At 41.4% G+C, this 27296-nt stretch overlaps 1 protein-coding gene across 5 annotated transcripts; it reads right to left on the reverse strand.

The window, feature by feature from the left end:
• Positions 1–258: 258 nt before the first annotated feature.
• On the reverse strand, positions 259–20667 carry ints1 (integrator complex subunit 1). Of its 5 annotated transcripts, none has more exons than XM_058653630.1 (48): positions 20531–20667; positions 20074–20133; positions 19174–19464; positions 18873–19069; positions 18612–18749; positions 18366–18525; positions 18101–18206; positions 17609–17795; positions 17213–17358; positions 16983–17124; positions 16709–16885; positions 16306–16414; positions 16080–16200; positions 15713–15790; positions 15466–15623; positions 15202–15298; positions 15026–15117; positions 14793–14853; positions 14516–14713; positions 14225–14354; positions 13654–13833; positions 13368–13517; positions 13103–13282; positions 12906–13010; positions 12633–12800; positions 12307–12418; positions 12054–12212; positions 11714–11860; positions 11497–11595; positions 10963–11087; positions 10599–10853; positions 10346–10505; positions 10124–10255; positions 9406–9574; positions 8084–8207; positions 7861–7976; positions 7686–7773; positions 7336–7589; positions 5336–5465; positions 4279–4412; positions 4001–4193; positions 3755–3879; positions 3513–3622; positions 2734–2847; positions 2563–2633; positions 2374–2465; positions 2127–2236; positions 259–1064 (listed from the first exon to the last, which is right to left on the reverse strand). In XM_058653630.1, exons 2-48 carry the CDS (start codon positions 20126–20128, stop codon positions 949–951), a joined length of 6561 nt encoding a protein of 2186 aa, XP_058509613.1. In that variant the 5' UTR covers positions 20129–20133; positions 20531–20667; the 3' UTR covers positions 259–948. The 5 variants fall into 5 exon arrangements, with proteins under 5 accessions (XP_058509613.1, XP_058509612.1, XP_058509611.1 ...); XM_058653629.1 differs by having other exon boundaries at positions 15202–15301; XM_058653628.1 differs by having other exon boundaries at positions 17609–17798.
• Positions 20668–27296: the final 6629 nt, after the last annotated feature.

The following is a 27296-nucleotide window of genomic DNA, read 5'->3' on the forward strand; positions in this document are numbered from 1 at the left end:
GCGAGCGCGACCGACGACAGCCGCTTCCAGTGTCATCAGGATCCAAGAAATACCGCAACGACAAACTTTCCACACTTCCAATCTTGTTCGAGGTGCAAAAACGTCGCTTTGAAAGGTCATAATTGGTTCTTGTGCAAATTAGTTTTCCAACTGAAGAGTTGTAAAAACATTGTAAACTGCAGCGATTGCACTGCTGTAATTTGCCACAGACGTTCCCCTTCCTGTCAGTTAAAAACTGAGTGAAACGTGAAAAATAACTCATTTTTCAAACATTATTTTATTCAGTTCAGCCCAGAGTGGCTCACAGCTCGTGTTCTAGTAACAGATAAAGCATCGTGACATTATTTCTTGTTGTATTCCGACTCAAAATTTAGAAAATTGCTCATAAAAATGCATGTGAATATTGTAAAAAAAAATTCAAATTATGACACAAACAAATCTCCCTGTAAATCAACTGAAATGCTGGGTTTAATATTTGTAATATAATCAATTTTTTATTATTTTACAATTATTCAAACAAACCGCTCTGTAAATTACGCAGAGAAAACCGATAACACGGTTTCAGTTTTTCCATTACCGTTGAAAAGTATTGTTACATTATCAGTTTAAAACAATTTCCACCCTTTAATGAGTGATTACTGCACTAATTGTGATTTTATAATGTGAATAGTAATTTCACAGTTTTCATTATTACATTTTCCAACTCGTTTAAGGGGAGATTTAATACTCGTCTTTGAAGTGAGTTAATTATGACACTACTGGTGGCTCCAGTTCACTTTAGTCTGAAGCGCCGAAGAAAAGAGCCGCAGATTTCTATAATCTGCTGTATTCAAATAAGAGCAATGTTTTCACGAAAAGGCAACATTTAAAAAAAAAAATAATAATAATAATAATATCTATCCTGGGAATGCAGAGAATGAATGACACGTTTATTCATCAGTAAACGTGTTATGTTGTCGCTTCCATGTGAAGAACCTTCATAGACTCTGCGATCACTGTACTGGTGTCAATTTGTCCGTAGATACCGACCAAAAATGCTTTGTGGAGCAAGATGTCTGCGTGTTCTGGAGGGAGGAGAAGAAGAAGAAAAGGAGGAGGAAGAGGGAAAAAAAAAGTAATTTATAGAACGCAGTGAATGTACGCTATGAAATAAAAACCTAAAAGACTTAATTAAGAGCAAAAACTGAGAAAAGGTAGAGGTAAAAGACTACATTATTAGGGTCAGTGGCTAGTTAACAATTAGTTAATAACAGGGTTCCCACACTTTGGTTGGCTGACATCAAATTTCAAGGACTTTTCAAGGTCATTTTCTTTGGTGAGCCAGAGATCTTCCCAGGCATCACGTTGTCATTTGCTCTCTCTCTTGCTTAACTTTACTCGCTCGTTGTTCTGCGTGGAATCTCACGTCAGCGGCGGAGACAGACGGCGGACAGTGTCCACGACACCGCTATTAACTACAACACGACGTTTGTTCTGCGTAAGGCAGCGCATGGAACAGTGGGTGGCACGAAATTCAAGCACTTTCAATGACCCATGTCTATTTAGGGCAATTTCTTCAAGGACCCTGGGAACTCTGTAATAAGAGTGAGGCAATGATGCTTCCCACAAACCACAGCAGATAATCCCTTTCCCATTGACTTTCAGGGTTTGTCGACTTTAACCTTGTTGCATATCGTATATAGTGGTCAGTGTTTGTATGTATGTGTATATTTAGAGTTTTTACAGGATGTCAGAGAGGGAAATAAATGGCTGCCCTGTGGCAAACTCTCTGCCTATCATGTAGCTGACATGATTATTGTGGTTGGCAAGCTCGCCCCAATCACACGCTGTGCTCATACACTTGAGGATTGTGGGTAGTGTCGTACTTCTCCTTGACATCGGGAATAAAAATGAGCTTTTCCTACAGCATGGATTGCGATCGTGTGAACGTGTGACTCCTACAACATTTTAACCGCTTGTGTTGGGTGAACATTAAGTAGTTACAACATTATAAGTATTGTTTTCAGTTGCTATGTCTTTGTCATGCGACGACTGTATACCCAAGATATAGAGTCACAGGAATGCCTGCTTCTATCCACATCACCGCCAAAAAAAGGATGTGGCTGACCTCCTTCTGTCGTCCTTACCTTGACAGAGAAGCACGTATTCTGGAAGGTTCCTGAGAGCAGTCTGCACCACGTCAAAGTTGCCGCTGCCCATGCAGTACATGAATGTTGGCAGGAAGTCCGTTGCCAGGCTGCGGCGCAGAAAACAATGGATGCGAGTGAGAACAGCGTGACGACAGACGATGATGGATAAGACGGATGAATATCGCGCGTCACATGATTGAAACTTCTGGATTCCACTCAGGTGTTTGATGTTGTAAAAACTCACCAGGGGTTGTTCTGCATGCAGCGCAGGGCCAGGCTGAAGGCCATGTTTCGACACAGCTCCTCTGGGGAAACCATGAGTCTCTGGAGATCGTTCTGCAAACAAGAGACGCGAGGCGATGACGGACGTGTTACACACACACACACACACACATTGACATGCGCAACACTTTCACAGTTCTTTATGACTCACAATAAAGTACTGGATGATCTCTGGGCTCCTCCTGGACTTATCATCCACCTCTGTCAACACTTCCAACACATCTTCATCAGAGTAAAGAAAAAAAGCAAACAAACCATCACATTACTCATTTCTGACACGGGATTAAAGCAGGTGACGTTGCTGCAGCGGTACGTTACTCACCCTCGACGGCTTCTCCTCGCGACATCTTTTTCAGATACATGGTCATGTCGGCCGTGCTCAGCGAAACCGAGGCAGATATGCTGACAAGGGGCAGGGAACCAGTGGACATGTCATCTAGTAAAGAGAGACAAATAAACAACTGTTTTCCAGATGTATGGTTCACTAAGATAAATGAGGGCTCCAGAGGTTTCCTCAGGTTTAAAAAAAAAAAGTAAATTGATGACTGAACCCATATCGAGTGAGACAGATGTGAATGAATATCAACTATAACGAGCTCTTTCAGACAAAAAACTTGTTTTACACCAGCAGACACTGAAGTAATGTTATTTTCAAGGATGAGACTCATTAAAATTTAGTCCTGTGAAGTCACCTCGTAGAGAACATAATCCTGCAAATGCCACATTAGCTCTTAATCCAAAGGTGGGAACGGTAGCTATCACAATGTTTGCCACAGCCAGGCAGAGCCAAGTGTGCTGCGATAAATTCTGTCCTGGCTGTTTGTCGGCTCAGCTAACAGTTCCACCACGGTCTTCCTCTTTGGAGCTTTATTTTTATGCATTACACAGAGACATGACCTAAAAAAAACAACCTAAATTTAAAGTGCGACTGAAGTGCAGTAAATTAAAAACGTATGTAATAAAAACCTACCTAGATATGTTTTAGAACAAGTATATAAGATTTTTTAAAGGTCTAACATTGTGATCATTATATTCTACTCTTTGTAAGACTCCTGCTCCATATGCTGGAAATAAGACGACACCAAAAAAAAAGGTGCCCACCATCTCTTTCCTCTGCTGTGTCCTCAGCAGAAGAACTTGTCACTGGCAAAGTGAGTCCAGCCAGGAGAGATTTCAGCTGCACCAGGTCTGGGTTTTCTGCACACAGACACCTAAAAAGAGAGAGAAATAAAAGATGAATCTCTAAAAAAACAACAACAATACTGTCAGTAAAGTCATGCATTGACAGTTCATTGATGGAGCATTTGCAACACACAGATAATTGAGTGCTATAATATACTAACTGTAAGATGTCAGAGTGCTTCTGTAGGTAAGGAATGGCGGCAGCTGCGTCGTGCGTTATATACTTCTGTGTGAACTGCAGAAATTTGTTGATGAAGACCAACGGGTAACGAGTCCTCAGAAAGTTCTACACAAGAAAAACAAAACACACGTCAACACTGTGAATCAAATCTGTTTTAAATCCACTCTGACAAAAGTGTCTGTGTGAGTGTGTGTGTGTGTGTGTGTGTGTGTGTGAGTCCGCCCACCTGAAGGACTTTCATGAAGGAGAGAAAGCAGTCTTGAAGCGCCCTCTGGTGGTCGCTGTGGAAAACGAGCGGCTGCAGCAGCTCCAGGATGGCGAGCATGTTGCTGAAGAAGGTCATGTGGTTCTGCTGCCGAAACTCGTGCATGTTGAGGTGAATGCGACTGTGCAGGAGGCCCGCGATCATAGGCAGGTGTCTGCGGAGCGAGACGGAAAGGTCAGAAAGGCTGCGGCATGTTTTTTTTCATTCACACGACTGTAGAGCGAACTGTGAAAAATCACCTGAGCAAAAGGACGGGATGCGACACCGCCATCTTTCTACAGGCAAGGTTGGCGTCCGACACGCGACTCTCGGCCGACTTTGAGTCTCCTATCTCAGCGAGCAGCGTGACCAGGCGATGCACCAGGATGTCCAGCTGAGGAACGAAATAATATTCAGCATGAAGCTCATTTAGCTTGAGTTGTACAGTAAAGACAACATATTTATTTTTATGTGTGATTATTGTGCCAGTAAAAATGTGGGGCACATTTTTATTTGACAAAATGTGTTTGTACAAGATGACATGGTGACTGAAGGGCATTGCAAATGGTTCATGTGATCATTTTAACACTGTAACCATTCAACAACATCTCACGTAGTTGTAAACCATTTAATCAGTTGGTTTTATAATTATTATATATAGTATTCATCAGTCGGTCAATTATTTTAAGTACGTATTTATGTTCCAAGAAACACAAAAGCATGTCACTAAAACATAATTTCTCATAAGTCTTCCATATTTTGTTTTTGTTTTTATGACCCCTTGCATGTATTTAATAATTAGTTTATACATTTATATGTTGTATATAATTGGAGAGACAGACCATTAGTGTTGTACAATAACTGCTTACTTAAGTTAAGCATTTTTTTGTTTTATTTGTTATCATTAAAAAGTTATACTCATATCGGCCGACCTCTAATCTCAAACGCTTTGTACTGTACGTATATCATTATTGTGCTTCGTTCTTCACCTATATTGTTTGTACCTACTGTTTTCTGGTGTAACTTTTGGTGTTAATGTGGTTGAAAAACTAAAGGTTAAATAAAATAAATAATATACAGTAAATTTTTTGGCCTACTGTGAAGTGTAAACTGTAAATAAATCTGCATGTGTTGGTATGGAGCAGTTAGAAAACGTGTTTTCCTTCAAATGAATCTAAATAAGAACAGATATTTTGTACTCATTTTTAGAGAGCCTCTGGTCAGGGTGGCATCTCTGGTATAATTCACCCACGATTGCGTCATGAGTGGAAAATCCCCTTAGATTAAGTTGGTATTTGATGTGCAGGAGATGATCACCTTGCAGCTGCTGCCGTCCGCGGCTCCTCCGCTGCTGAAGGTGCCCTCAGGCAGAGTAACGTGCTGAATGACCTCGGGAAAGTGCAGGTAGATCTGCAGCAGCAAGTTCTGGCACCGCTTACTCATCGCCCTGAAAGATAAAACAAAATAAATAAATAAAAAAAGGTAAGTATACCGAAGGTTAAGGTTTAGGGAAAAGGCTCTGAGGGGGGAAAAAAGTTCAGCTGTCCACAGTAAAGCCTAAAAGCTTAGTAACTAAATAATAAAGACTGTAATCCCTGGTGTTACTGGGTTGTGTAGCTTGGAGCTATTTAATTGACAGTGACTGGTTGACCAATTCTGGTGCAGCCACAAACAGTTTTGCGGCAGCTTTTCAGCTCAAGTGAGCTATACTCTGCAGTGCTCCAAGTGACGCGACATCACAGATGTGATTAAGTGGAGCTAAAGTCATTTGGCCAAAAAAAAAAAAAAAAAACGATTAGAAACAAACTAATTTTTCACGTCAGTCCATTTTGAATTACATGGGATAAAATATTTGGTAATTAAATTAAGTTTTTGTTCTTGACTGAAAGTTGAGGAAACCACTTAATTCTAATTTTCTCTGGGTTCTCCGGTTTCCACCCACATGTCCAAACACATGCGGCGGTTAATTGGACACTGTAAATTGCCTCATCTCTCTATATGTTTGCCCAGCAATAGACTGTAGAGGTGTGTAGGAACAAAGTGTTATTGTTTTCCCAAGATAAACCACTTTACTAATGTATAAATCCGCACGACACAAAATGTAAGGCTCATTAAAACAAATGCAGAGACATGAATTACATTGTCATCCTGAGGTACTTGACTTCAGGTCACTGCAGTGAATTCACACAATCCTCATGGCCAAGAGGAAAGGAATTGGTCTTGTGACTGAAGGGTCACTGGCTCCAATCCTCTGATAGGTCAAGGGCAGATGAGCCTATGAGCAAAGCATCCAATCCCCATTGCTCCCCGGGGGGCAGATAAGTGCTGCCCACTGCTCCTGTGCCCGGTTTGTGTGTGTTCACCACTGGTGTGTAAAAAAAGATGGGTTAAATGCAGAGGGCAAATTCACTATCACTAATTGGTGTGTGTGTGTGTGTGTGTGTGTGTTAACTAATTCCAATTCTTCCTGGCTAAGGCCCATGTCAGGCTAACATGACGCATCTTTATATTAGAAGTTCATTACAACTATGGCGTTAAGCAAACCACAGCGACCTTGACCAAGACCAAAGTGTCTGCTCCTCGTTCAGTAGCCGACGTGTAATTGGAATAAACACCAGCTTATCTGCCAGAAGAATGCTTAACATACAGTCGAGTGTTTATTCAACACAAGGCCAGAACCCTTTATTTGCAGTGTGTTTTTATCCCACCACATTTTCACAAGCAGCCATTTTACCCGACAGCTTAGCTGTACTTAAAATGCTGTAATTCGGAAGCTAATTTTGCCCGACCTTGGCCAAAGTTTCCTCATTAAAGTGGTTTAATAACCAGAGACATATTCATGAGAGGAGGGTTTTGCCTCCACAAAGAGTTGCACCCTGATCTCTGACAGCAAAGTCGGAGCAGGAATTCACAACACAGGCAAGTTGAGAGCTTCCGAGCCTTAATCCTCTTGGCTTCATTATAACACACTGAGCTTTTAAAGAGATCACAGTATAGACGACTTCTGCTGGTTTTAATTTCACACCAATAGACCTAATTATCGCATTTTCCCTGGTCCACGGCATTGTGGCTGACACAGGAAAGTTCATCTGCACTGAGAAGGAAAACCTACTGCGAATCTCGCCCAACTTTATCAGCACGAAATAAAAAAGACTTTCACCGATCGAGGCTAATTAGGAGTAACAATACAATGTGCTGAAATGGACGAGGTGAGCACATTAGTGAGCCTAAAACTGTGATGAACACATGCATCGTTGATAACTATGGATTGAGGGCCAGGGGAAAAAGTGTTGAATCCACAGAATACAACAGGTTACCTGTCCTCCCGCTTCTTTGTGCAGCTGATGAGGTACTCCGACACTTTCTTGATGTTTTCGAGGTCACCGTTGCAGTAGGAGTGAAGGAGGGGCAGCCGAGACTGGATGAGGGAGCGCGAGGCCTGGTCCACGCTGCTTTTGTCGTCGCACTGTTGCGAGTCATGGCTGTTGAGCTCCGACTCGGACAGGATCAGGTCCACCAGGCTGATGAGCTCCTCCGAACTGAGTCGCAGCACAAACTTCTCCGTTTTCTTCTGCACGGACGAAGCGGCAAACACATGACATCATCGGTCATCATCAGCAGAAATTCACATTTCATGACCGACACGTGTTTGAAAATGTGAACTTACTTGAGGGATCTTCTGGTCACGTCCTTGCCAGATTCGTGGGATGTGGCTGCAGGCCCACAGGAAATCCAGGGCTGATGATGGGTCCAGTCTATAAAAAAAAACCATACAGCTATTTAAAAAAATTTCCTAATATAGGATACAATCTGTGCCTAAGAAACAGTAAATAAAGATGTACTTGTAGTCTCGCCGCTTGCCGAGAAGAGCGCTGATGCACTGCAGGAGGGTCGACCAGTTTGACTGATGTGTGAGCAAGGCCAGCAGATAGGGTCTGTAAGCAGGGGTGCCTCGAACCTTAAGTGGAGACACGGCACGTACTGTAAGGACGCATCACTGACACCGAGGAAACACATTTATCTTCAGCGTGGAGTATAATCTCTGCCTGGCACGGTTTATCTCACCTTGTTGAGGGTGAACAGCAGTTTCTGCTGAAGGTCCGGACACACCGAAGTGACTTCTGGGTCAAGATGTTCCAGCCAATCGACGAGAAGCCCAGAGCTCAGTCCAGACTTTGTCACCTCACAGCTGCAGGGAAAGGTTAAAGCTGAACGGTTACTTACTACAGAGATGTGACTAAACGTCACAACACTCCGCTCCTGTAGCCTTAATCGTGACCTCAGAGGGAAACCATGCACAATACAACTAAAAATAAAATGGATACGACATGTTTCAGACGGTAGTGTCTCATGTCTCAGTTTTGGGATCAATAACGTTCAATAGAGTGAATCCATCCATACAATAATCCCTAAAATGTGCAGGAATGTCCTTGACCGTCTTGTTTTGTCCACCCACTGAAATTATTCAGTTTTAACGATTTCTTTGTTACATGGAGCAAAGAAACAAGAAAATATTCACATTTAAGGAGCTGGAAAAATGTAATTATCATGTTATCATTGCAGCTCTATTATCTATCTATCCATCTATGTATGACATGAAGTGCTATCGCTCTATTGACACCAGGGTTGGGTGTCTTGGGCATATTATGCTGATGATTTTGCTGCAGGCCACCATCAGTACAAGAACTGGTGAGGATATGATTTGAGCTGGTATATGTGTGCAACAGCTTTATGTAAGGTTGTCCTTTATACCTGGCATTAAATTGCATCCTGAATGAGTCTCCTGTGACCACTCGAGATTCAATCTCACTTCCCTACACTATATGCAAATAATCACGACTGCCATTTGTGTTTGTGAAGAGCGAATGATGATGCTTTTACCTGGTGTGAATTTAAAGATGTGAGAAACAAAGAGAGTGTGAATAAATATAATATAAAAAGGTAGCAGTTGCTTTTTGTGGGTGCTTTGACATTGACTTTGGCTTTGACTCTCATGGAGGGAGATCAGTACATAAGGAAAATAAAAGGACAAAAAATAACTAAGTAAAAAAGACAATGCACTGCAATGCAATGCATCTCCACACTTCAATCTAGAAACACACACGAGACAATGTACGAGCGACCTCGATGCACCTGCCTCTCTGGCAGTGTAGCTGTGAGCCGAACATAGAGAAGAATCTCGGGTATTCCGAGATTTTCACACCAGTGCGATTCTCGAAAAGCCACAAAAACCAATTAAACGTCCCCGAACCAAATCCAACAGCAGTTTACGAGGAGCCGGGTCACAGACAGTAGGAGCAGCTGCTGTTTGTCAACTGCTCCTGTGACTGTCAGATATTTGTGTTTCTTGCATGACTTGAGAGGAAAATACAAATTGCCGTGCTCACTTGTTGGAATCCACTTCCTTCTTCACAGCTCGCTCCTCACTTTCCTGGAGCAGCAAGGAAATCACCATAGCAACAGGGCCGGCTGTCCCGTTCTGTGTACCCACAGTCATCAGCAGAGACAGTAGCTCCTCCAAATATGGTGACTTCACTTCCATCAGCCCGTGTAACACTGGAAAATAATAACAACACTCATAAAAACTGCAGTCTTAGTAACAGATCATGGATCTGCTTGATCCTTCTTTAGTGTTTTCAATTAGTTTTTTGTAAAACCCATTAAATTTACCTGTGCCTTAAAAGCAGCCAAATGTATTACAACAAAATTTTATATAAAGTGAACTATACTGACATATACATACAGTATATATATAAGTTTTAGTGTCTTAGCAACATTTCTGAGGTTTCTGAGAGCAAAAGTGCATTTGTAATAATTGGCACATTAATAAATAAGAACCGCCCACTGCCGATTATCTAGGTATAACAATATACATGTGCACACATGTGCAGTCAGTGCAATCAATGCCACAGTTATTATCAACAACACTTACAATGGATCTTCTCCTGAAAACTAATACCTTGATTTCAATGCTAGTCAACTCAAAAGAAGAAATAATTGTTATTTTTACTTGATAAGTTAAGACAACAAAGAGAAATGTCTGATCGGCCAGTTTAAACAAATTTTTTATGCACATTTCTGTATATAACATAATTCCAAGAATACCTTTGCCAATGAGCTCTGCTTCTGCGTTACATCTGTCCCCAGCTTTCAGCATCGCAATGATGGCTCTCAGCGGCACCTCAGTGTCTCCGCGATACGCCAGGGCCTCAGCCAGGTGGAGGAAACCTGTCCGCACTGCAGGACAAAGACACTTCATCACTCTCTGTATACATGAGTTGGATGAATCGGCATCTAAATAGGACGAAAATCTGAGGTGCTGCTCACCGTCCGCGTGCCTGTGATTGTGGGAACTCTGCCCAGCGAAGGACCTGAGCAAAGTCTTCAGAGGCCCCGCCTCCACAGTCGGATTGTCTAACCAGATTAACATCTCGACTGTGACCTTGAGGAACAGCGAGGAGAAAGAAATGTCCTGGGACACGAGGCGCTGGGAAGGAAAGAGAAACTTTGAGCAAGAGAAAACAGACAAAAAAAACACTGTAAATTCCGTGTTGTGATGAATCAGCACATTGAGCCTTACCTGATAGAGGTGAAGCTGGCGCATGAGAGGACAGGAGAGGGCATGGCTGCGGTGCATTGACATGACAATTGGCCCTGCGTGGGCAGATGTGAGCAGGGCAGCGATGGCCTGAAGGAGGCGAAATGCCAAACTGCACTGCTGGACTTGGCCCTGTTTGGCCCGCATCAGCTCTTTGGCCAGGGCTTGCTGCAGGGCCAGAGAGAGCTGGCTGGGGGGCGGACCAGGCCAGCGAGGGTCCACCTTCAAGGGGAATATCTGTCAAAGTAAAAGAAACAGAAACATTAACTAATCTGACCTGGTTACGGTAAAAGTAACAATTTACTGCACAGACACGGGAAACAGTGAGAGCAGAGATAATCTCTACCTGAAGCAACATTCCAGTCAGATCATCTTCAGGTCCGACCACAGGAAGCTGAGAGGCTGCTCTCATTTTCACAGAGCTGTGGGGCGTTTCCACGGTAACCTTGACCTTACTTGTATCAGCGGAGTCTGTTTCAGGGTGATGTAATAAAAATATTGAGAAGCAATAAAGTCACCTAACATTCAACAAAAGCAATCAAAGAAAGAATTTCCGTGTTTTATTATTGTGATATCTTTTCTAAACCGTGGTTCTTTTTACCCTGAGTGAGAGCATTTATAAAGAAACAAAGAAGAAAGATCGACATAAAGAGATTCTGTCATTAATTTTAAACTATAAACTGCACTTTTACTTTACCATGGCTTAAAATTCAATGAAAATGTCACTGATAACATTATCAACGGTCACCCTTCAGCTTGACTGGAGCTGCACTAATAAAGTTAGAAATCAATGAGTGTTTAACTGAGGCAATTATTTTTTATTATCTATTTTTAGTTGGCATTGCCCAGAAATAACCATTTGGAAGATTAACTCGCTGACCTCTCTCAGTTGGAAGAGAGGAGCTCAGTAATGAATGGAAAGTGTGCCCCCCGGTGGCCCCTCGCTCGTGCTGCACCTCCACCAGGTGTGCCATGTAGTCTGTAGCAGAGGAAATAAAAAAAAAAAATTTAAAAAATTAGATCAGTCATACCAACTTTACAACAAACCTCACAATTATTTTAAGAGCAGAACAACTGCGGGAGACTCTTTATCTTACGCTTATCCATGATGTTCTGCTCGAGTGACTGTGGATCATGGGAAACGGCCTGGTCCAGGTATTGCAGAAGTTTACTCATGCTGGACACAGGGATGCCAAAGGACTGAACAAACAGCAGCAGCTGCTGAGGCTCCAAGTCTTGCAAAGCTGAGGGACACATGTGCAATCATCCATTACAAGTAGGAAATGCAAACAGTACAGTTTTGGTACTTTTGAGAAGTACAAATCAACATTTTCTGACACACTCTGACAAAAGGATTACTCTGTTCATCGAGAACATAATCAAAACAGACGAATCCGTTCTGAAAACAATCGTTTTGTGAGCTATGAGACGACGTACCTGCATCAACCAGTCGGGCAACCTCTGACCGGATCATTCTGAGTTTCAACCAGTCAGGCAAGAGAAGTGCCTCCTCTGATGTGTCGACCAAGAAGGCAGTGGGAAGAGGTTTCTTATCAGGAAACCAAATGTCCAGAAGATGAAAGAAGTCACTCTCTCCTGTACATATTAAAACACACAGACACACACACATTAGTAAACTTGTTCTTTATCAATGCAAATGTCACATCCTGTAAGCACACACAAAGACTACCTTTGGGCGGCCCTAGAGTCAGCAGGATAACCATGGCATGGACGACAAGGATGTGCATCGTTGCGGTCTCTCCTGTAGTCCACCGCAAAAACACCTGGTCCTGAGATTCAGACTAAAAATACAAAAGTAAAAGTATGTCAAGTAAAGGTTAGGTGAATTCCCACTCTGGTTTGATATTCCCACCAGCACACACAAAATCTTTCCGCGCTTTAATTGATCCCATTTAATTATATAAAATAAAAGACCCGTTAAACCAACATTCATTGTGGGGAAATATGGCGTCCAGGCCCAGATACATTTCCATTATAAAGAGGAAAACTGCTCACCCAGCTGTAAAGATCCTCGCCCTCCTTGGTTTTCCTCATCCTCCTGATGTACGAAGAGAAGATGTTGAGGAAAGCAGAGAGCATGGCCTCAGACTCGGGCCTGGAGGAGTGTTTAGAGAAGAGGCTGTTCATGATGGTGGAGCGCTCCACGATCAGCCGGGCAACGTCCTGCAAAAGAGACCAGATTCACGACGGCAACGCTGGATGAGAACAACCAAAGAGGATACCGTTTCAAAAGAACTGGTGAAATCTAAGCAACTCGCTTGCAATTACCAGAGCAAGGTCATTATGAGAAGCCTGCTCCTCCACTGGTGCATGCTGGGAAAGGTAGATGAGATAGGCACTAATTGTCTGTGGATCTGTCTCCATGTGGATGGCCTGTGAGGGAGCAGAAATGCACGTTTTGAACACCAACTCATTAAACCACCTTTGTTTCCAGATAAGGACAGTTCCCTGACACGGACACTGACCTGCTGCAGAGCGGTGGACGTCATTCCGCGGACACTGTCAAACAACGGCAGCTTTGGAAGGTCTTGTAGCAGCCACTGGTATCCGGGCAACAGCTCAGCATCCATTGAATCTTCGTCCATGGGCTGATCCCGCTCGTCTCCGTCCTTCAAACCTCCCTCACCGAGCACCAGCGACAAACCCTGGACACAAATCCGTGTCTTGTTTAGTGGAATCCTGAGCACTTTCTACTGGAGATTATAGGACTTTTTGTGCTACATTCAATACCTTCATGGCTAGGACTCTGGAGGCCACCTGAGAGGAGCTAAGGCGACGCAGGAAATAATCCAGCACCTCACATGTCGTCTGTTCGTCTGCCTTAGGACCCAACAAAAGATCCTGGAGTCTTCCAAGCAGCTGCCTTTGCTTTTGTTGTCTCTAAAATGTGAGATTATGATTCAGTCAAGAGTCACTAAGTACCGCTTTGCATTCCGACACAAATACGTTTAATGATATGTGTTTTAAATGCATCATATTTGACACCAACAACAAACGTTTCACACGATCAACATACTTGTCTCTTTTTGGCTCTCTGCTCCTTGCTCTCCGCTTCATCGTCGTCCTCTATTGACTGACTCTCATCAGCGGCATCGTGCAGGAGGAATTCACACAGGCACTGCACTGGGAGCACATCCAAGGACCCCTCACTGGACTGAACCAAGTCAGCCAGCCATGGCATGGACTGAGAGGAAGCCTGTGAAGGAGTGAAAACACACTTTACGACTCGATTGTGGTAGCTCTTCTTACATGAGGCTCAGTTTATCTGTCTTTATCTAATGCTACACAGTGTGACTTGGGTTGAAGAGGCGCCTTCTGCTGCCACATGTGATTATTATTCCAAATATTCTCATGTACAGTTAAAACAAAGCCGTTTAATCACACTTCTGACACAACAATATTTGAAATTATTGATCGTTCAAAAGTTTGCTTAATGATTATCAGACTTGAAACCTGTTCTGATTTATAGTACAGGATTACTCTTGAATGTTGTGCATCTCTCATTGTAACACTAAAGTGATTTGATGAACCTGTCTCTAATTTCTCCATTCTTTTTCCTTTTACCCGTTGATAGCTGTTGGCGTTACCTGTCTCTGGATGATGTTGAGGAGGAAGTCCGGGTTACGGCTGCGGCAGAGGAGGTGTCCCAGACGCAGAGACTGGTTGAGGCTCTTTATCTGCTCCTGCACCGCTGGTGGAGGCCGACGAGGAGGACCCCTAAACGCAAACAATGACGTAACTGTATATTTATCTAAATTAATAAAAGGATTAATTAACTAACAGAAATGGGAATATGGTATACAATTAAGGGAGCAGTACAGTCCTGTGAGCTTCTATGAAACACTAACTGTGAAATAGTTTCTCATGATTCGTCTTACTGTGGATCCAGACTCGTGAGTTGAGACAGCAGCAAACTGTTGCTCTCTGTGATGGTCTGTTTGGTCGAAGCTGCTGCCAGGTGGCTCTCAAAGGCCAGGATCTCTTGTTTCTCCCTCTGGGAAACCTGCAGCTCCCTGTTGATCATCTCGGTCTTTGTGTCCTCGTCGGCAACGGTGCAGGGAGGGTATGTGTAGTTACTGTAGACGGAGACGTCGGTTTCAAATTAAGCATGACAAATAAACATGGGACACAATCCACTGAGAATGATATACTTACTTTGTCATGACCATCTCCATGAGCATTTTCAGTGTTGGATAGCCATCCCAGGCAGCCAAACCTCAAGGGAAAAAAGTGTCCCAGAGTATATCAAAACACACATTTTCCCGATTTAAGCATTTCATAACCGAGGTGCAATTCGCAATCACAAATGACATAAATTATTGGAAAATCAAAGAACAACAACATGCCAAAAAAAACATTTTCAGTGTGAAAAATAAAATGAAATTTACCTATCCTCTGGGGATTAAACGCAGCCACAACAAGAATCAGCAGCCATGCCTTCCAGTAGAGAGCGGATATCGCCAAATTTGGTGGTTGGTACCTTAAAGTTAATCAAATGTCAGTGTACTCGACCTTTAACCGTAGGACTTTGTGAAGTGTTTTTTTTAACAGAAATTCACTGTACCCTGCTGGCAGCTGAATGTTCTCTGGGTGATGGTATGTGCACAGATTCAGCACTGCGTCAATGAGCTGGATCCTCTCCACTCTCAGGACCTCCAGATCTACTTGAAAAGAAACGGTCAGTCAAACTGCCGGGGACTTTATAGAATGACTTTCACTGATCGCATCTGTGAATATTTTAAATTTGCTGCTCATTAAACTGAAGATTGTGTATAGAGTGGAGCACATATAGCGATGACTACAGTTGTACAGTTGAACTATCACATACCATCAGACTGAACTCCAGCCGCCCTCTTGACCAGGTGATCTGCCAGCTCCATGGCATCGGCCGGACCCAGCGGCAAATCCCGTGACAGCCCGATCACCAGAATACGCATCAGTGTGTCCTCCAAGAGAGGAACCTCAGAGCAGAGACGAAGGAAGAAACTGAGGAAAAGAAAAAGAAGACACATCAGCTGGGTTGTATTAACATAATACTACAGATGCTCCATTTCTAAACATCAAGGTAGACTCACTTTCTGTCACCCTCTGGGGGCCAGTTGTCCCACTTGTAATACGTCTCCGGTTGCTCTGTGAAAAGCACTTTGTGGAGGCTGCAGACACAAGAGATGATGATCAATAATGTTTTTCATAAGAATGATAATAAAATCACAATCAATTGCTATCAAATTGAAATCACCATTTAGGCTGCAAATCTGAAGGTTCTCATCCTTGCCTAACGTAATATTTGATGGTATCTGATGTGGCAATGCTCCACTATGTTTTAAATCCATTTACACCAAGAAAATCAAACTAAAGCTCTACTTTGAAAACAATTATATTGCAATATCTGTCATTAAAATTGACAATTCTGTATTTTTTTTCTAAAGTGGAGATACTGACCAGTGAACATAATCTTTGGCACCAACTTTACTGATGGTGGGAACCACAGTGTGAAGCCACCACACAGCGTCTCTCTGTATGGAAGCAATTTGGTTCTGAAATGACCTGAGGCCCTCCAGATCTGAAAGAAACCAACCACACACACACACACATTTAATTAAAACATTAACAATATCGAATATTGCTTTACAGTTAATAAATATGTCACTGAAACAAAGACACTCACTCTTCTTCTCGCCTTTGTCCCATGCAATGCCAGCTTCTTTGACCTGAGCGGTGATGCCCAGCATCATGGAGACGGTCAGTAAATCCGTCACTTGGATAACAAAACGCTCCTACGGGAGGACAAACGCGGTTAAAGACCAAGCAAAGCAAAAGCAGAGATTCTCCTCTTCACACAGGAATGTAGGAAAACTGTGGAGTAAAGAATTATGGAGCAAAGAAGGGAAACCGTTTCTCTCCAGGCTTCTGTTCAGGATTTTAGCATGTGTAAAAATATGGCTCGATGATGCACCTGAGCCTTAATCTGCATAACTCCTCCTCAAACGTTGTAACGTTATAAATAAAGATACATGTAGGGTTAAAAAGTTAGAAGAGATAGGAGCTGAGTATCTTTCTTGTGTTCTTACCTTGAACTCCATGTCCACATAGCTGGGCTCCTTTCTTTCCTGCATTAAACCAAAGCAGAAGGACTGGAAGTTTATCTCGTGCTTGGTCTGTTTGATGATCTCCCTCAGTAATGCTCGTGAGGCACGGAGGTAATCGTCCTTATTGGTGAGCAGGTCCTGGAACACCATCGCCAAGAACTGCAGACACGACAGGAGATGGGGAAATTTATTTTGGGATAAAAGAAACAGATGCAGATGACGATGATAAGAGCAAACCATCCGTTTCAAGTTTTACCTTGGGAGCCTGTTCTGGGCTGTGCTGCAGCACTGTGTGGAGGACTTGCATATTGTTGGGATTCCTGGCATTGGACAGCTCATTGAAGATCACCAGCTTCACCATCGTGGCCAAGTTGTCTTTGTGCGCATTAAGGAGCTCCCTGGAAAAATCCCATCCGAAGCATCAGTTACCGGGAGTCAGGCAAACATGGCGAGAAGATGCACGAGAGAAAAAATGAGACACTGCACCTGACACACAGCATGTAGTGGTTGAGGAGGACTTTGGGTTTGAGCCGAATCTTGATCAGGTTGGAGATCACCTCCATGTCATCTGCTCCGTGGGTGTTGCAGTTCATACACATAGACATAAGGAGGTCTTGGGCCGGGCGAGTCAGCTGCACACAGGGGAAACACAAGGAGGAGAGTTTAAGCCTTTAGTGAAATGCTTTATTATGAGATAATACAGGAGAAGTCCTTTATTAGTGCCACGAAGTAGAAATTTACAGTGTTACAGCAGCAAAGATAGTTGGTTTCATTTACAATAATAACGCCCTTGCCTAAGCAAGTTAGCATAAAAAGAGATAGTGTTTATATGAAAGCCTGGCAGAAGTCAGTTTATCCCAGGGTCAGTGTTACACTTCTTACCTTCGGGTTCTGGAGCCACATCTCCAGCCTCTGCACGGCCATGAGTCGTGCCTCATTGTAGCCGCACGTTGCCGTGAGCAGCCGCAGCAGATTTCGCGACACGTTGTCCATCGGCTGCCTGCGATTCAGCTGATCCCTGAGGACGTCGAGCACGTAGTCCTCCACGCTCTCTGCCAGCTCATCATACCTACTGACAAAAGGCAAAAACCTTCAGCTACTCTTGGGAAGTTTTTTGTGAATACATTTAGTTGTGTTCATGAAATTTTAAAACCTAGGATGAACATTTCATAGCTGATTTGCATCCAGAGATATATCTACAAATGCAAGGAAGGAATGTCTGTCTGTTAATCGCATAACTGTCCAACAGTTCATGCAGAGATATTGGTAAAAAAAAACAAAAAAAAAAACAGGCACACATTGCACAAGTACTGCACTAGTTGAGAATAAACAAGGCAGTTTTAAGCATCTACTGTATATGGGTAGTCTTCATACCTCGGCATCATCTGTCCCTCATCCTCAGGGCTGAGTTTCTCCTCCGCTATCAGCAGCTCAGTCTGGCTGTCATCTTCATCGGGAGTCGAAGGGTGAGGGCTGCTACCTAAAAGGCCCAAAAAAGCTCCATTATATTATTATGTATATATATATATATATATATATATATATATATATATATATATATATATATTATTACACCAATATTATATTTTTAGCTTTTATCTCCCCGAAAATAAACACCCTTGTTGACATTGTACTGCACCTGCACTGAGATCTCCACCAGAGCGGGTGGTGTCAGCCTGCAGCAGCATACTCTTTGGCGGCATCTTTGTCCCAAAAGCAGTTTGGAGGTTGTCAACAAAAACCTTACAGTGAGAACTGTCCACCCAGATTCTTTCGCCCAGAGAGTCCTCAATGTACACCTGCCGATACATTTCAGAATGAAAGTTCATATAAATGCAATAAAAAACAATATATTTTATTAATTCACTTCTAAGGGGATTTTTACTTTGACGAAGATCTCTGGCCAGTTCTCGTCCTCCTCGTAGGCTGCCATCAGAAGATTGCAGGCAAGAACGGACACCAGACTGTTGCCTTTGGCTTTAAAGTTGATGGACGCATCCCGACGCAGGAGGCTACACAGAGCCTGGTGATGAGAGCAAGTACAAAAGACTAAATAAAGGGTGACTCAATAATTTTAAAGCACTCAAAATATGAGTTTTAAATGAGCAACTGATTGCACACATAAGAATTAGTGCATGAGTCTCACTTCAATGATTCCTTCAGTTGCGAAAACATTGGGCTTGATTTTGGCCAGGAACATGAGACTGAGGTACAGCGTGATGTCAGGCTTGGCTCTGTTCATCTTGAGTTGCTTCACTGCTCCACACAGCAGTCCCTCAATGCGATCGTCATTTCCTTCAGACTCTGAAGCTTCGATCTCATCCAGCAGCACCACCGGTGACACTACATTTGAACAGGGGAGAAAAAATGTGTTTTAACCTGCCTGGTGAGTGAAGGGCTACAACCATTCCTGTGTAAACTTAAACATGTCTTCCATAAAAACAGACCTTCAATTGGCACCACTGAGGGCTCCTTTATCGAGGGTGATATAGCCCTCTTGTCCACAGCTGCTACATCAGCAAGTCTTCCAAGGGCACTGACTGGAGGAGTGGTGGATAGTTTAGGACGTTTGGCGAGGCTGGACAGACTCGATGAGGAAGGCAGAGCGGAGGATGTCTCCCTCTTTCGGTCAGCTGGCAAACCTGTAGCTGCTGGTTTCAGGAGCACAGCCGGGGCTTTGGGCTCCCCTCCCTGGCTCTTTGATCCAAGGGCAATGAAATCCCCTGGAGGTGGGTGACCTGGAAGATAGCGACCATATTACAGCTGTGCAGACAGATGAAGTTGTACCAATGCAAAAGTCTATGTGTGGATAATGATGACTAAGTGACCAGAGAATACAGAGTGCACTGGTGGGTGAGGTGTTTACAGCCAGTTATTAATCTTTGGGCTCTGTGGTGGACAGCATCCAGCATCTGCAGAGCGCTGGCAGTAGCATTCATGTAAACAATACCTCCATAATCAATATTTGATAAGAAAATGGCAGCTACGGACAAGCCGTTTCCTGGCATTGAAAGGAAGACGTGATTTGTTCCTAAAGAAGAACCCTAGCTTTGGTTTCAACTTCTTTAAAAGGGTTTTCAATATGAAAATAAAGTCCTCATACTCCCCTTTTGTGCTTTAAAGATGTCACTTTAGCTGTAACCAATAGTAACATGGCAACTTTAGCAGCAAATTAAATCATGTAACTGTGTTTTATACTTACCTTGCTTTTCAGGGGAGACAACTAAAACATTACTGCTGATAATAAACAACCCTTTTGACCAACTACGTTATATTTGCAAACATGTTTAATAACACAGTTCATGACAAACAAACCAAATAAAATGAAGAGTGTGTTGTTAACATACCTGATGGTTTTGCAGCACTGGGGCGCCTCAAAGTTGGAGGTTTTGGGCGATTCATTTTGCCTAAAGCGCAAAAGCCGAATTTATTTCAAGTATTTTCTAATGCAGAAAAGTCAGTGTGAACACAAGTAAACCCAGAATAATAAACGGCCAACACACTTTTATAGCAGGTAAAGTACCACCTAACATCGTTGAGCTAGTTACGATCAGTAACTTTCAATGAAATGATAGCACCTTACATTGGAATTTCACGCTAAAAGTAGCTTAAACGTTGTGTTTAATGTCTGCTGTAGGCCTGCAATGTTAAAAGATGTCGTTATTAATCGCTGTGACACATAACAATAAGACATATGAAGGCGGCTTTTAGCATGTATGGCTAGCCTCCATGTTTTGGGCAGTCTCAACAAGCCAACACGCCGCTACATAAACGATCTAGATGAACTTTTTTAAAACAGCTTACTTTTGTCATGGGTTTCATTAAACGGCTCGCTGTCTAAACGCAGCACTAGACATAAAATATAACGTTATTGCGTCTGAAAGCTAACGGAAACAGCCATTGATTAGCATTGTCTTCTTCGCTGCATGTATCGAAATCTACACACAGCGCCATCTATTGCAAAGGAGTTCTAGTCAAGGGTTTTACTCGGAAGTATTTTATTTTGAAAAATTCTGTGCCGGCCTTGATATCACAGGCTTGGCAAACTCAAAAGCGTTTAAACTGGTAAAGTAAGCTGTTTATCAAAATAACCAGGTGGTCACAGGTCATAATGTGTCATTGTGTGAATTTAAACAATGAAAATGAATTGTTTTTCTACACACAGGTGTACAGTCTTGTCAGAAAATACAGTCTGGAATCCTGAAACCCTGTGTTTGTTGACCATTTCTTTCCTCTTCTGATAATAATTTCCGACAGTGAAAATACTGCCCTCTACAGTTCAAAGGTCTTAATCACAGTACCACGCTTTCATCCCTTCATCGCTTCACGGAGGAGAAGTGTAGAGTTACGAGTCACCGCCAGTGCCCTCTGGTGTTCACAGTTGGTAACTACAGCTACTTTGTCAAGGTAGACACTACTACAGTACAGCATATTTTCCGGTCAGAGTTTTCCACAATAAAATCCAGAGCGGCTACATATTCAATATTATTGTATTTGAAAAAAAACAAACAAAGATCAGTTTTTAAACATAATTCTCAAGAAGAAAACGAATATGTTATGTATACTTACTGCTGTAACATAAATAAAGTAGAATACTTTAAAAAGTATTTTATGAACTCATTAAAAGTTCATAAAATCAGTATGTGTATGTGAAATTTTCCACAGTTAAACCATAAGTAAAATCTAATTTACTTTTTACTTTTAAAAAAACTGTATACAAAGAGAGCTTTATGCTTTTAATTTACTTAGCATAACATACTCATACTAATGCTCCCAGTTAAGGGGACTTTCCAACCCAAAACCTGTGTGAATAAACAATTATTTACACATTCAATTCATAGAAAAATGTATTAACAAGTGCAATAACACTGCTTTTAAAAGATGAAGAGCTCTCTTTATACAAATGTAACGTAAAGTGACATTTACTGAACCAAACAACTGTGTCAAATTAATATAAATTTAACCACAAGGCTTCACATTTGACACATGAATAATGCAAGACTCCAAAATGTCCAGCTGATGTCGCTGTTCTGGTGTGTATAGAATTCTCCAGAACAATGACTCACTTTGTGCTGTGATTGCTTCAATGTGATTCATTCAGCTTTCCCATCAGTGTCAGCAGATGTTTTGCTGTCTCTATAGTCACCGTAATTTCTCGATTAAACACTGTTAAGCTTCCCACTTACGTAACATTCTGTACAATACAGTATCACTAAGCCATGCTCTGTGATATGTGCACCTTCTATACTGCACTTTCTAGTAAAAGTAAAGTAGAGTAAAAAAGACAACTACCAGTGTTTCTCTGAATTAAAATGTTTTAAATTAAAAACATCCATTGTGTCTTAAATATAACAATCAATTCAAAAGAAAATAACTTTATGGCTATGGCAAACACACACTAGATCAGAGGGTCTCAAATTTATATGATCTCGAGGCCATTGCTGGTCAGGAGGGGGTCAGTAAAGTGGAAAGAAATAATAATAATCCAACCTTTTGGGACAAATCAACTGTCTAGTAAGGGTGGATGATACGTCATGTCACGGTATTATCACAATAATAATATAGGTGACATGACATTTCACAGAATTTCAAAATAAAAGTGTTTGTTTAGCTATGAAACAATATATAAATCACAATAATGATTTTTAGAATTAAAAAAACACACAGCAATAACTAATCATAACTTGATCTCATGTGGCGGGCCACAGGAAATCGATTGGGGGCAGCATTTTGCCCAGGGGCCACGGGTTTGAGACGTCTGAACTAGAGTATATTCAAAATAAACTAAAAGTGGTTATGGTTCATAATTATGGTTCAATATTTCTTGCACATGAATGTCAGAGGTTGAACACAAGGTGGCAGTGCAGTCTTTATTCATTCATGTTCAGGGTTTGTCATTTTCACTTAGACAACCAGAAAACAAGCTGAAATTGCAAAATTAAACATGAACATAAATGAATTCATGACAAAACAGGTTCTAGGTCTAAACACAGATAAAAAAGAGTGAAACAGCAGCTGCAAAACTGTGCCGTCAGATCCAGACCAGAATGTAACAAGATGCAGATTGTTTCAGTATGAAGTCATCAAGAAAAAGAAAAAAGACGTGAATCTGAGACTCACGATGACTCACACGAAGGTGGATGAAAGTTATTCTGATAAATTACAGTGTGTGAATTTAAATCCCTGCAGCTGTTTTTGTTCTTTCACAACATCCAAGCCTTTTTTGGAGACATTTACCATGCTTAATAACAATGATAATAATGATAATAATAGTAATAATAACAACAATAATAATAATTTACTTATTTATTTATTTATTTCATTATCCTTCATTTAACCAGGAAGCTCCCACTGAGATACAAGAGCTCTTCTTCCAGGGAATCCTGGTCAACACAGCAAGCACAAATAGTACAAACAGTTACAGGAGATGAGACAATTTCACATGTAAAACTCAACAAGATCCTTAATCCGAACCCCTTTAAAAAGGCTAAATGTGGAAACAACAACATGTATCTTTCATGACGGTCCATAAAATGTCTTTGAATGTCCATATTTAGTCTCACCTTTGGTCAGCAGCTCATTCCTTCAACATCACTGAGCTCTGACAAGACATATCAGGTATAGAAATGAGCATGTATCACCCAACAGGCCTGTTGTGTAAAACCACGTGCTTTTATTTTGGCGTAAAGATGTTCTTTCAGTGTTCTGTGTGTGTTTCACAGATCAGTAGTGGTTCACACGTCCACCACTGTCACTGCAACAAGTCGGGTCTCCACACAGCAGCAGCAGCAGCAGCAGCTCTCTTCTCTCCACTCTCCACTCTCCGCTCTCCGGCTGGTTACGTAAAGTGTTTTCATATGAAACACATCTTGGTGAAGTCAGTGGAATGTCCAGTCGATGTTCCAAATTAAATCTTGTGTCATATGGGAAGTCTGCAGATCTGCAAAAACAGTTGAAGCTGCGCGACGCTCTTGCCAGAAGCTGCTGTCTCATGTCTCAGGTATTCTCCCCGAAAACAATGAGAAAACACTCACTGAGGGAGAAAATGTACTGTTATCAAGTGATTTATTATCGTGCCATGACTTCATTCCTCCCTTTGAGTGGCCAATATTAACCCTTTCATTCACCAGTCGCTTGGAGCCTTTAAGAGAAGAACAAACCTGATGTCTGTACAACAGGAGGCCTCTCTGCACCAGATCACATTTCGTCAGACTTCAGAAAAGAAGCCAGATTAGTGAGTCAGTGTTACTTCCTGTAATCTAACACGGCCTGAAGGAACCCGGACCCCACAGCACGCTGATCTGACAAAAAAAAACCCAGTCTGCTGCACATGGTGCGCTGTTTTTGTTTTGTTTTATTGCAGGTCGTCTGTGCTCACTGCTGCCAGATGGACAGTAATTGGACGGCATGGCATTGACTGAGCAGCAGGAAGTCTGACTGATTCACAGCAACAGAGTTCGCTCTGCAGAGAGTTCACCGTGCAGCAAACACAAAATACTACACAAGTGCTATTTTCTCTGTTTTCTTTTGAGCTTTACCCAACGTTTCCCCCCCCTCACTCTATCATAATCTATCCTCTACCCTTGACTAATCTGTAATCTAATCACTTCGCATCATTCTATTACATCTGATTTAACATCTGGTGCAATGTAAACAAATGTCTAACTCAAGGTGATCTAATCTAGTCTCACTCTCATCAATTCCATCTAATCTTTTTTTAACCTTATGTTTAGTGTCAAATAATCTAATCTTATCTCCTAGTGTTGTATCTTGCTTTATATTTTTGTTACCTATAGTCATCTCTAATATCTATCTAAATCTAATTTAAACTGGTTTCATGAGGTAAATTTCACCAACAATATAATGATAATCTCATTTCTGCTTTCTCATTTCTAAACCCACGATAAGTAACACCTGTAGCTCATCTCTATTCTAATGTACTGTAATCTCATTTCTAATCCCATGACAAGTAAAACACATATCTCGTCTCTCATCTAATCTACTGTAATCTAATTTGTAGTCCCACAACAATTAACATATGTCTCGCCTGTATTATAATCTACTCTAATTCGATCCTATATTTTCTCTAAAGTAAATTTATTACATCTCATTTAATCTCTGGTCTTCGTAATGTAATGTGAGTTATTCTCATTAAGTGAAATAATGTAATCTCATGTAATCTCAGATAATATGATCCCTTCTCATCCAATCTGATATAATGAAATCAATCTGATAGAATGAGATGGGATCATCTCATGTAATCTCATCCCATCTCATCCAGTCAGATTGATTTCCTTTATATTAGACTGGATGAAGTGGGATCAGATTACATGAGATGATCTGATCCCATCTCATTCTATCAGATTGATTTCATTATATCAAATTGGATGGGATGGGATCAGATTATTTTGGGATCAGATTACATGAGATTATATTATTTCACTTGATGTTTTTCACCAATCTGGTGATCCCATCTCATCCAATCAGATTTAATGAAATCTCACCAGTAATTAAAATGCAAACCAATTTAATCTGTATGTGTATAACATAATCCAAATGCTGCCTCATAACATTCCTCTCTGTATTTCATTCAGTGCTATTAATATCACTCAAAACTAATCTGCTCTAATGTAATCTAATCTAATCTCAGCTATTCTCACCTCTTTTCTACTTCATCTACTATACGACCCAGTGTTGCCTCATTTCCCTTTTTTAATCCAGTTTAATCTGACACTAATCAAGCACAAGTTTAGCAGAGCTGCTCAGACATGTGACGCATCTGATGACGTTAATTTACATGTTATTAAAAACAGGCTCCATAGCCGCTAAGCAATCCCATCCTCTCTGGTAAATGACTAATCCCAGGTGTGATGTGGAGGTAAAGGTTCGTTCGCTGAGTCACCGGCTGTGAAGCCTGACATAAACCTGGATCCAGGTAGAAGAGATACAAAAACCCGGGAGTTTGTGGTTTTCACCGTGTGACTCAGAAAAGTCAATATGCAGAGTTCTGTTCTATTCTCACACCATTGTTAACAACAGAGAGGCATCTGTGCAGGAAATGCTTCAGGAATGTTTTTAGTTTTTTTTGTTTCCCCTAAATAATCTCACTATTACACTCTAATTTAACGTTAATCGTACATTTACTCATCTCTGAGACGCTGCGTGTGTGTGTGTGAAACTCTATTGTGTCTCTGTTTCCTCTTTTGTCTCTGCGGCGTCTAAACTTAGAACCATGACACACAAAAATCATCATGTGGAAAGCAACAATGATGCAATAATGCCTTTTGTCCTAAAATGGACAACTTCTTGGGACACAGCTCGTCCTTTAGTGAGGACATACAGTATTTAGTTCAGTTTATGTAAGACTTTAAGTCTTATTTCATCACTGCAGGTTTACGCAGGTTCTTTTTCTTTATTTGGGCGTTTGAAATCTATGCTAAATATTCTTATACAAAGACGATTAAAGGGATAGTTCAGGGTTTTTTGTTTTAAGTCGGGGAGAATGAGGATACTTTTGCATACTCGGCGTGTTACAAACAGTAGACAGCTTACTGTTTGGAGAACCAAAAACATGAGTTGCACATTTGCATGTCGTAGCCATGTGAAAGAGGAACAATAACAGTCCAAAACTCAGTTGTCTGCAACTTTAAAAGAACCATTTTTGGTTTCTTCTCCACCCAAATAAATTTAATCCGGAGCCTCAAAAGCCATTTGAGTGATGAAATGAAGACAGAAATCACATATAAATTGTATTTATAGATACACTATACTGTATATAAAATATCGGTTGTTGCATTTATGAAATTTAAGTGGCGTAAAAACCCATTTCCACATTCATAAACACAAGTTTGTCCTGATTGTGGGTTTTCCACTTCACATTTGACATAGACAGAGCATGTGACACATAGTAAAAGTATAAAAACAACACAAAAACTAAACTTTGGTATCTTTAGGAGCATCTGATCTGACCAGCTGACATATGTGTGTGGAGTTCATTTTAAAATGAACTCTAAAATGCACATTATTACTATTTCCAAACTTTAACAGCTTTTTTTCAAGTCCAATATTTGCTTAACATCTATCTTCCTAAGTAGATGTGCAGCAGCAGATCAGCTAGTTTAGTTTACACTTTGTTAAAAGACTAAATTCATGAATTCAGTTGGGTCGCACACAAGGTTTGATCAATTAGGAGTTGTTGTGTTCGGTTTTTGTTCCGGTTTCTTTGTGTGAGTATGTTGTCAGATGCAGGTTTGGGTCAACATTTTGACCCAAACCTGATCGAGAAATCGAGAAATATGGAGAAATATGAATCCATGACGTTAATCCTGTCTACTGTATGCAAAACCCTAAGTCTTTCCCACTTCCGAAAACACAAACCACCCTCCAGCAAATGTTAAAACAGAACGTTATTACTAATATAAACAAAAGGTGGGAAGTGGTCCATGGCTCGAAAAACCAGTTATTTCACACACATCTTATGGTCTCATCAGCAGAAAATAAAGCACATTTTCCCTCTCTCGCTTTAATCCGTCGTCTCATCTGAACTGTGTCACCCGCAGTGTTTATAGTA

Source organism: Solea solea, chromosome 16, assembly GCF_958295425.1.
Source record: "Solea solea chromosome 16, fSolSol10.1, whole genome shotgun sequence".
Classification (NCBI taxonomy): domain Eukaryota; kingdom Metazoa; phylum Chordata; class Actinopteri; order Pleuronectiformes; family Soleidae; genus Solea; species Solea solea.

Bases quoted from the DNA above. Each gene is read 5' to 3' on its own strand.
- ints1 (XM_058653626.1), bottom strand. From the start codon at position 20,128: ATGAATCGCCCAAAACCTCCAACTTTGAGGCGCCCCAGTGCTGCAAAA. The intron at 14,714-14,792 runs GTAAGTATATCA...CTCCGTCTACAG, and splicing joins ATGGAGATGGTCATGACAAA to TAACTACACATACCCTCCCT. The intron at 3,880-4,000 runs GTGGGCGGACTC...TTTCTTGTGTAG, and splicing joins CCTTCATGAAAGTCCTTCAG to AACTTTCTGAGGACTCGTTA.